The 11,380-nt window shown below is 32.1% G+C and overlaps 1 protein-coding gene across 2 annotated transcripts; it reads left to right on the top strand.

The window, feature by feature from the left end:
* The first annotated feature begins 246 nt into the window (after window positions 1-246).
* Window positions 247-5,223, top strand: LOC118056465 (uncharacterized). Of its 2 annotated transcripts, none has more exons than XM_035068677.2 (4): window positions 247-999; window positions 1,114-1,179; window positions 1,811-4,471; window positions 4,645-5,223. In XM_035068677.2, the coding sequence occupies exons 3-4, from the start codon at window positions 1,909-1,911 to the stop codon at window positions 5,013-5,015; spliced, it is 2,934 nt and encodes a 977-aa protein (XP_034924568.1). In that variant the 5' UTR covers window positions 247-999; window positions 1,114-1,179; window positions 1,811-1,908; the 3' UTR covers window positions 5,016-5,223. The 2 variants fall into 2 exon arrangements, with proteins under 2 accessions (XP_034924568.1, XP_034924566.1); XM_035068675.2 differs by having other exon boundaries at window positions 1,801-4,471.
* Window positions 5,224-11,380: the final 6,157 nt, after the last annotated feature.

Below are 11,380 nucleotides of genomic sequence, written 5' to 3'. Positions count from 1 at the left end.
CAATGATAGCACCAAGAAATAAACTAGTAAAATCTACATAATTATAGTCAATAAATCTCTCAATTGGTGGTTGTTTCGAACATATGATCATGTTGCAGTCTCTTGTACGGGAAATAGAGAAAGTGCTGTTTTGTGCTACAGTATTTTCCTGTTTTTCCTTTTCTCACCACTCTAATTTCCCTCCATCCAAACAAAGACTTAAACAACACTGCAACTTCACATATCTGATCCTGTCTATCCACACAAGTCCAAATCTTATGACACAACATAATTAATGCAAATCAGAACAAAATACAAACCTCTGCCATCCATGGTGATGTAACTCTCCCCTCCCACTTAACAAGCTGACTAAACGCCAACACTTCTACTTCAAAGCATGGTTCCTCTCTGCTCATCACCATCTCCACTAATGCTTCCCCTCCACTTCCTTCCTCTTCTCATCTTCCTCTTCTGATCGTACTCTCTTCTCGTTAATGGTCTTGCTTATATGTAAAGCTGCTCTCTTACCTTCTTGGGAATTTTTCTGTCTTAAATATTGTTGCCAACCACTTACTTTTCTCGAGAAAACTACTGCTACCCACCTCCTGCACCAGCACCAGCTTTTGTGCCGTTGTTTTGTTGTTTAATTTCGATATACAATACTTGTACAGTAACTCTTGGGAACCAAAACCATCTCTTCTTGGGATGCACAGTTGAGTTGTTCATTCTCTCTCTCATTTACAGTTTCCAAGATAGTGATTTTCTCGGGGAGTTCTACCATTTGGTTCTGTTTGGAGTAAACTTTCTTGGCTGCCAAGAACCAAGCTCCTTTTCTCTTCTTAATATTATGACTTGCTCTTTAGAATCGAATTCCTCCAGTTCTTTTCTGGTTCTTTAACGAGAGAGAACAGAACAGAACTTGTTTTCTAATCCCCATAAGTTACAGAAACGTTTCAATTTTCTCCAGCAATTTCTGTCTCAAGAACCTGCCTTTTTGTGGTCACGAGATGTCCACTCTTGGTAATTTGTTGCTTTTGCTGTATAGATTTTGCATATCATCCTTTTCTTTTTGCTTTTGATTCATTGAGAAGGATAAACAAATAGTGAAATGTTCCTGTCATTTTTATGTTCCAGAACAGAAAGACATGGAAATGAACAAATACAGCTTCAGATTCTCACACTTTTCTCCATTAACTCCAGGTAAAGCAGACACCTTTGTTTCTCTAAATTTAGTCTTTCTTTTCCAGAATTTTAAATGTTTTTCCTTTGTGATGTTATTTTCTTGAATCTTGATGGTGTTAATTATGCTGTTATGATCCATTAAAATAGTCTAATAAAAGAGTATGAGGGACATATGGAAGTTGGGTTAGGAATTAGGATTTGAACTTTATGAGATATGCCTACCAGAGAAGTTACTTTATGTTCAAAGTGATTTTGGATTTTGTCTTATGATTAGTCTAAGAACTATTATTAATTATCTTTATTAGAAAATTATTACTTTGTAATCATTTTCTTTTCTTGCTAAGCAAATCATACCCCATTACTCAGAAAAGACAACAATGAGTGACTTCAAAGGATACTCTCTTTTTCGTTCCTAGAATAATAATCCACAGCTAAAGACAAATATTGACATTCTAACCTCACCTTTGCTGATCTCTCTCTTTAGCTTAGATGCTTCTCAACATAAACTATATTAAATGCTTTGTTATCATGTATGTTTATATGATAATCTGTGCTGGCATTTACAGTCCATCATATAAGATTTTTGCAATTTGCAAATGTATATAATATAGTAATGATTAGTGGATGTTTTATCTTTAGCTGTTTCCAGGAAGTTAGCGATGGGCAAATGCAATAATTGAAGGGTTTTAGGTCCACATGATTCTAGCTATTGTTGAATGACCATTTTACACCAATTCTTTTTCGACAATGGCCAAAACCTCAGTTCTTTCCCTCCAATTCATTAAAACTGTCATCTGCCTTCTTTCCCTCTCAAGTTTCCCACCTTCTTTGTCTTTGGATGTTGAGACTCAAGCCTTGCTTGATTTCAAAAGCCAGCTGAAAGACCCTTTGAATGTTTTGGAGTCGTGGAAAGAATCAGAATCTCCATGTGAATTCTCAGGGATTACTTGTGATCCTCTATCTGGGAAAGTGACTGCAATCTCATTTGATAATCAGTCTCTCTCGGGCGTGATTTCACCATCCATTTCTGCCCTTGAAAGCCTGATGTCCCTATGGTTGCCCTCAAATGCTATTTCCGGGAAGCTTCCAGATGGAGTCATTAACTGTAGCAAGCTCAGAGTACTGAATCTCACTGGCAATACAATGGTGGGAGTCATGCCAGATCTCTCTTCGTTGAGAAACTTGGAGATTCTTGATTTGTCAGAGAACTACTTTTCTGGTAGATTCCCATCCTGGACTGGCAATTTAAGTGGACTACTTGCGCTTGGTTTAGGGGTAAATGAATATCATGTTGGTGAAATCCCTGAGAGTATCGGAAACCTGAAGAACTTGACTTGGCTCTTTCTGGCAAATTCCCATTTGACAGGAGAGATTCCAGAATCCATATTCGAACTGGAGAATTTGCAGACATTGGATATCTCTCGGAACAAGATCTCTGGGCAGTTCCCAAAATCAATATCCAAGTTGCGAAAGCTTACTAAAATTGAGCTCTTTTCTAATAATTTGACTGGGGAAATCCCACCAGAGCTTGCCAATCTCACACTTCTGCAGGAATTTGATGTTTCTTCTAATCAGTTATATGGGAAGCTGCCTGAGGGAATTGGTAGCTTGAAGAGTTTGACGATTTTTCAGGGTCATCAAAACAACTTTTCAGGAGAAATCCCTGCTGGTTTTGGAGAGATGCACCATCTTAATGGCTTCTCAATCTACCAAAACAATTTTTCAGGGGAGTTCCCAACCAATTTCGGCCGGTTCTCACCATTAAACAGTATTGATATATCTGAAAATCAATTTTCAGGTAGTTTTCCCAGGTTCTTGTGCGAAAGCAAGCAGTTACAGTACTTGCTTGCCCTGGGAAACCGTTTTTCTGGAGTGTTGCCGGATTCGTATGCTGGGTGCAAAACTTTGTGGAGGTTCAGGGTCAATAAGAATCAGTTGACAGGGAAGATTCCGGAGGGGGTTTGGGCAATGCCACTTGCCAGTATAATTGATTTCAGCGATAACGACTTCACTGGTGAAGTATCTCCTCAAATAAGGCTGTCTATCAGCTTGAATCAGTTGATTTTGCAAAACAATAGGTTTTCGGGTCAGCTCCCATCTGAACTTGGCAAGCTAATGAATCTAGAGAAGTTGTACTTGAATAATAATAACTTCTCTGGTGTAATACCTTCTGATATTGGTTCTTTGCAGCAGTTATCATCATTGCATTTGGAAGAGAATTCATTGACAGGATCCATACCATCAGAACTGGGGGATTGTGCCAGAGTTGTCGACTTGAATATTGCTTCAAATTCTTTAAGTGGTCGTATCCCAATTACTATTACATTGATGAGCTCTTTAAACTCTCTGAATCTTTCACGAAACAAGCTAAATGGTTTGATCCCGGAAGGTTTAGAAAAGTTGAAGCTAAGTTCCATTGATTTGTCTGAAAACCAGTTGTCAGGAAGGGTTCCCTCAGTTCTTTTGACAATGGGTGGAGACAGAGCATTTATTGGTAACAAGGAACTTTGTGTTGATGAAAATTCCAAAACCATTATAAATTCAGGGATAAAGGTTTGCTTGGGAAGACAAGATCAAGAAAGGAAGTTTGGAGATAAGCTGGTCTTGTTCTCAATAATAGCATGTGTGCTGGTTTTTGTTTTAACTGGTATGCTACTTTTGAGTTACCGGAACTTCAAGCATGGTCAAGCTCAGATGAAAAATGACTTGGAAGGGAAGAAGGAAGGAGACCCGAAATGGAAAATTTCATCTTTCCACCAACTGGATATTGATGCAGATGAATTATGTGATCTGGAAGAAGACAATCTGATTGGCTGTGGTGGCACAGGAAAAGTGTATCGCTTGGATTTGAAGAAAAACCGTGGTGCAGTGGCTGTAAAGCAGCTGTGGAAGGGAGATGGTCTGAAGTTCCTGGAAGCTGAAATGGAGATTTTGGGGAAGATCAGGCATAGGAATATCCTGAAGCTTTATGCTAGTTTACTCAAAGGAGAATCAAGTTTTCTGGTTTTCGAGTACATGCCTAATGGTAACTTGTTTCAAGCACTTCACACACGGATCAAAGACGGGCAGCCTGAATTGGATTGGAGTCAGAGATATAAGATTGCTCTGGGAGCTGCTAAAGGAATTGCATATCTGCACCATGATTGCTCCCCTCCTATTCTTCATAGAGATATAAAGTCAAGCAACATTTTACTTGATGAAGATAATGAGCCAAAAATCGCTGATTTTGGGGCTGCAAAGCTCACCGAAATGTCCCTTAAGGGGTGTGATAATAGCTCATTTACTGGCACTCATGGTTATATTGCTCCTGGTGAGTTCTGCAAGACTTGCTTTTGGAATTGCATACTTATTTAACATTGAAGTTTTCACAATTTTACGATGCTCAATTCTGCTTTTGGAAACTGCATTCCTATGAACTTTCACATATCTCTTTCCTATGATGAAATGAACTGTTCTAATTCATACACTGATGTCTTAATGCAGAGATGGCATACAGTCTTAAAGTCACTGAAAAGAGTGATGTATATAGTTTTGGTGTTGTGCTTTTAGAGTTAGTCACCGGTAAAAGGCCCATCGACGAGGCATACGGAGAAGGAAAAGATATTGCCTACTGGGTTTTATCTCATCTCAACGACCGTGAAAACATCCTCAAGGTTCTCGACGAGGAAGTGGCATCCGAATCTGCCCAGGAAGAAATGATCAAAGTCTTGAAGATTGGTGTCCTTTGCACGACCAAGCTTCCGAATCTGCGCCCTACCATGAGAGAGGTGGTGAAGATGCTCGTCGATGCTGATTCTTGTGCTTACAGGTCTCCTGATTACAGTTCTGACAAAAACGAAAGAGTTTTTCTCTAGTAATTTCCCTTTGAAGCAGGTGTTGCCTCCCCCCATCAACGGCGGCCATGTTTGGAGAGCATAATATACATATAGTAGTAGATAATGATGGTTTGTAAAAAGCATTCTGATGTTGTTTGATCGAGTGCTTAGACTTGTCGTTTTGTGAATATATATGTATTTGGAAGCATAATCAATATTTAATTATCATTGGCTCCAGATTTTTGCTGCTTCTTCTCTGTGAATGGCAACATTGTTATGTTTCCCACACGAATATGATTACTGCATTCTCTTGCACCAGAGAGATGGCAGAATTTGCAAGCTCAAGTCTGCTTCAAACAAAGGAATGTTTGGTACTGTAGTAGTTTTTGTAATTTTATAAAATATATTTTTAATTAAAATTATGGTTGAAATTAAGATTGAATAAAAAATAGTTTAATATACTTGATTAAAAATACTTTTTAAATTGAGGTTATAAAATAACTAAAATACATATATATTGATGGTTTTTAATTAAAATATTATAGATTTAACTACTACTACTACTACATTATGAAATAAACAATATTTTATATAAAGTATTTTTTATTATTCCATTAAACTATTTGCAATTCCAATCACATACGAAATCCATCCAACAAAGATTATAATTTTCATTGCTTCCTGAGCTTGCAACAATATCCGGTAAAATATCATTAGGAACAAAATTGAGATTGTGATCAAATTCTGCAAATATTATGTCATCATGCAATATTCTTTTAATGTAATTATGTAGTACCATTGAATAATGTTAAAACACTAATTTTTCAAATAAAACACAATATCTGATAATTCTTTTTTTGGATTTTGTTTTATTTTACTGGGTTGAGCCCAATGATCAATACATTTATGTTTGGATAGGACCTGTTTCGACCCATTACTTGTGAAAACACTCTCCACTATTAATGCAAAAGGAGAAGGAGAGGGGGAAAAGCAATGAAGATGAGAGGGTTGTTTTGGAAAAATTTTACAATGATTTTGTTGTTGTTAAGTAAGAGACGAGAGAAAAGAACAGAAGGGAACAAAGATGAAAATTTGAGAAATGACAGGATTTTTCCATATCTAAATAATGGAGACCTCTCGAGTTATTTTGAGAAATATTGTAATGGTTAATTATCTGCATTGTCGATGAAGAAGAGAGGAGAACACATCCTAGCAAAAAAAAAATTCAAATTAATTTTCAAGAAACTGAGTTTTAGCTTCAATTTTAGATGGGATCTACAACAACAAAAATATAATTAATATCTAACCAAATATTTACAAATAATGTTTTTCTATAAACACAACCACAAGTCACGGTACAAAATACATAATTTTATAGCATGCTTGAGAGTATAGTTACGATTGTTTTATCACAGTATTTTTCATGCTAAAATATATTAAAATAATATTTTTTTATTTTTTAAAAATTATTTTTTAGATTAGAATATCAAAACAATTCAAAATATATAAAAAATTTTAATTTTTTTTTAAGTACAGATTGACCTATATTTATAAACATGATCAATTTAGTCTGGAAAAAACCTGTGGGGGTGCATGCCTTAACTATTGTAGGGGCAATGCCTAATTATGAGCCATTGGCATAACTGGACTGGCACTAGAGCAGGTTCTTCTCCACTCGGCACAGCTGGCTTCCTCAATTCAGCTTTTTGGAGAGATTCCATGGTGGGGTCCATAGGAGTTTTGGCAGTATGGGGATTTTCCACATCCACACCAATGACTACCGAGTCAGCCTCGGTGATGGGTCAGCTTGATGGGCGAGGATCGAGAAGCCCGTTCACAACTCAAAAGGTACCGAGTAGGTTCTTTCAGCTTAAATTTCTAGCTCCATTGATGGTCGGTTCACATTTTAATCCGTTTGTTTTTATATTTAAACATATTTATTTTAAATTAATATGTTTTAGTATTTTTAAATTATTTTGATATACTATATCAAAACTATTTTTTTAAAAATAATATATATATATATTATTTTAATTTTTAAAAATAAAAACCATTTTATAAAACAATCACATCTATATTTTTAAACATTTTTTTTTTTTTTTTTTAGTTTGCAAAGGAGATTCTAGGTGATTGAGGATGAACGAAAATATATTTTACAATTTTTTTGGCTAATGTGCTATGAGATTAAGCATGTTATTTTTTTTTTTAAGTAATAAATTGTTATGTTGTTTTGTTATCAACATCAATCAGATTAAAATTACTATTAAAAATATATTTTAAATTAATGAATTGCTTAAGAAATTAACTATTTCTTTTTAAAAAACACATAAATATTATAAATAAATACAAGTAAAAAAAAAAACAATAATCAAAACATTACATAACGTTTGTGTAGTAAATAAGATTATTAATAATTTAATTAAGACCCATACAAGTTGAGATTTAATATATTTAAAATGAAATAATAAAGGCTAGTTAATTTTACAATATTTAAGTTTATTAATCATAGTTTTGAAACCCGGTCCAGCTAGGTAAGTCGACTCGAGACCCAACCAATCATGAGCTGGAATCGGGTCGGGTTGAAGAAAAACAATGAAAGAAAAAATCTGGTGTAACCCGATGGATTGACCTGGCAAGACCTGGTTAAAAACCTGATTGCAACTCATTGACTTTAGTTTTTGTTTTTTTACTAAAACGACGTCATTTTGACTAAAAAAAATTAATCTAAGCGACGTGGTAACCCGATCAAAACCCATAACCCGAACCTTAAATCGAGCCGGGTCTAAAAATTATATTATTAACTATGTATATCTGTGTAAGGACAACACGTACAAATTGAAAAACAGTCCAAATGTTTTTCAACAAAAAAATCTATGTATAAAATAAGAATTATGGAATGCATTATTTGGGAGAGTAGTCTTGTTTACTCCACATTCCACCAAAAACTATGTATAGTACTCTTATTAGCTAAGCTTCCACATTCCAAATGACTTTTTTCATTCATATTTGCATCTCCAAGATTAGACTCTGAAATTCATATGATTTAGGACAGACTTGCTTAATTCTAGGCTACTAGCAGTCCATATATGCAATGCATTATTTTAGACATCAAACTTAGTTTCATCAAAGTATTAAGTACGTGTTTCATATCATGGTATAAAATGTTTAAAGAAAACATATCAAAATATTTTTTTATATATTTTTAACACCAACACATCAAAATCATAAAAACAATACTAAAAAAAATATTAATTTAATTTTTTTTAAGATAAGTATTTTCAAAAATCATCTAAAAATATATATTACTATATTCTCAAACATGTTATAAGGTGCTGTTTGGAGTTCAGGTTGGAGTTGCAAAAGTGGAAGAAAAGGAGTTTTGCAACCTTAATTTTCCTCATAAATAGAGTTAAAGTTATATTGCAATTATAATCTCAACATCAAATAAAATTTAAAAAATTATTTAATATTATAGTAGTAATTATTTTTTAAAAAATATTTTTTATTTTATTTTTAACCTTCATAAATCAAAACAATTTTAAAAATATAAATAATACCATGAAAAGTAGACAATGCTCGTTAGAGTAAAGAGGGAAAGTCAAGGTCACAATACATAGGAAATGTAGTAGGTGCAAGTGCATGGAAAATCCTTGCCAATAATTTCCTTTTTCTTTTTTTCTTTTTGTCTTTTTTTTATATATTAAGTAGGGACGATGATTCGTTGGAAATCCCAGACTCTGATTTCAAATTTCAGCTCTTGAATAAAAAGAAAATTGGAAATGTCTGCGTGGTGGGACCAGATCATTTACCTACGTTGTTGTATGCAACTTGTCAGAAACTTCCAGAAGGCAGAAGTTCGCAAGGCACTTCCACTTGGATTAAACTCCAATCATATTTAGAGGATGTTTGAGAGTAAGGTAATTGTTGCTTTTAAAATACTTTTTTGTGTCAAAAAACATGTTAATAATATTTTTTTTATTTTTTAAAAATTATTTTTGATATCAGTACATCAAAACGATCCAAAAAATTCAAATCGCACTCAATTTTAGCCAAAAAAAATAATTTCAAAATTTATCAAAAAACAGGTTGAAACTAAACCCCAAACAGGCTCTTAATTTATATAATTACATCACTTTAGGTTACATGCATGACGTTCCTATTAATTTATATGATTATTTCCTTGTAGTTACTAGTTTGACTCTGATATATATATATATATATATATATTTTTAAAAAAATTATTTTTTATTTTTAAAATTTATTTTTAATATCAGTATATTAAAACAATTTAAAAACATAAAAAATTAATTTAAAACAAAATAATATTCAACATTGCCCTTAAACAACTCAAATTAAGTTTATACACTTTATAAAATTGCTTTAAACCATAACTCTCTTTTTTTCAATGCTTTAGGTACGTAGTTTTTTTTTTCTTCTTAATATTGGTTCATAATATAATAATTCTTGTTCTCTCCCTTTATTCATTTATGTAATAAAAAAGGAAATTGTATATATACGAAATTTGTAGTATTTAAGAGAGTACAAAAATACAAAGGGGTGCGTGTATTGACCAGTCCTACAATTCCAGTCATAGCAGTGGACTTATAAATGACTAGCCTTCTAGTTTGGGTTTAGATAATGGCGTTCTTTCACCAAATTAGCACAATTTGGTAAAAGATTCGAGGAATATAATATAAGATTGAAAAATATTGGAAAAATAATATTTTTTTTATAACCACTAATAAAAATAACAGTTTGACATAACCTATTTTTGAGCTATTCTTTAAAATTCATTTTTTTTCTTACCAAAATAAAAATAAAAAAAATAATAATAAATTCTTAAAAAGACTGTTATTTTTGCAAAAAGCAAGCTAGAAGGATTTCAAATGTAAAAATAAAATCGAGTTGTAATTTTAAAGTCTAATTGTACCTCATTTTACTTAAAACTATAAAGACAATGCATAATCAAGGACAAATTAAATGATTATTAGATGAATCTGCTTAAAAAAATTAAATCTAAGGATATAATTAGATTTCTAATAGGCCAATTTAATTTAATAATGAGCTAAATTGAGGATTTAATTATGTTTAAGAATTAATTTGGGTCCAATTAAAGGATTTAATTAGGTGTAAAGACTTAATTATACTTTAAATGGGCCAAATTAATTTTATTAGGGGCTTAATTGTGAGAAATTAAGTTTGGGAGCCCAATTTGGGCTTAATTGAGAAAATTAAAATTTTAGGATACTAAATTTAATTTTTACAAAGTCAATTGGTTCAAATCAATGGTAAAATTCATAGCCGAAGAACATTTTAAAAAAGATGCCGAACTCTTGGGATAAAATTAAATGAAATCAGGGGTGAAATTAAAGAGAATTGAAAGCCTAATGGTCAATTAAGGGTTAAAATGTATAAATCCAAGACCAAGGATCAAAATGAAAAAAGGCGCTGCAAATTAAAGTTCTTCGGGGGAAAAATTAATCAAATTAAAAGTTTGAAGTCAATCAAGGGTGTAATTGAGAGAAATCATAAATAACAAAAACTAAAATAAACTTTAATAAAATAATACTATTTTGGTTACTGTTCATCATCTTCTTCTTCTTCTTCATATTGAAGCCAATCAGAGGTGAAATAAAAGAGAATTGAATATGTAATGTGTCATTACTTAATAACACTTACTAAATCATCTTTAAATTTTTAAGGATTATCGATGTTAGAAAATAATATAATTTATCAGACCTTTGATGATTAAGCAATCACAAATTCGAATTTCATCATCCTTATTTATTTGATAAAAATTAAATATAAGGTAATATAGATTTATGCAAATTTTAAGCTCAAAGAGCTTTAACTTGTGAAGGGTATGTTAGAGAATAATATAAATTATATTTTAAAATCTTATCTAAAAATTTAAGTTATTGAATTAAATTGATTTTTTTAATAATCAAAGAATAATGGATTTCATATGTTCAATTTATATATATATAAAATATATCCAAAAAAAATTAATTCAACTTGATATATCCAATATGTTAGATTAAAAAAAATTAAATGAATAAAGTAAATAATTTATAAATATTAAAAATTGAATTACTTATAATTATTAACCCAATCTCGAATTGAATATATCCATTGAGAAATGAAAGTGAAAAGGGCCTTTTAAATCTTTTAGCATAAAAAAAATCTTGTCTGGCCAAACGATGTTTTCGTCTGTGCAATTATTATTTTTTGTTGCTTTTGTCATTACATTTCTTTTTATTATTATTTGTTTTTGTATTTCGAGTTTCAAGTTTCAACGGTTGACCACTCGCTCTCTCTCAACTATTGACCACACGCTCTCTCTATATTTCTAAATCTCTGCCTAAAGTCTTTCAATAAAAATGTTCCTGAAAGGACCTGGTCTT

This window comes from Populus alba, chromosome 19 (assembly GCF_005239225.2).
Source record: "Populus alba chromosome 19, ASM523922v2, whole genome shotgun sequence".
NCBI lineage: Eukaryota > Viridiplantae > Streptophyta > Magnoliopsida > Malpighiales > Salicaceae > Populus > Populus alba.
This window is presented reverse-complemented; position numbering and strand designations above follow the sequence as displayed.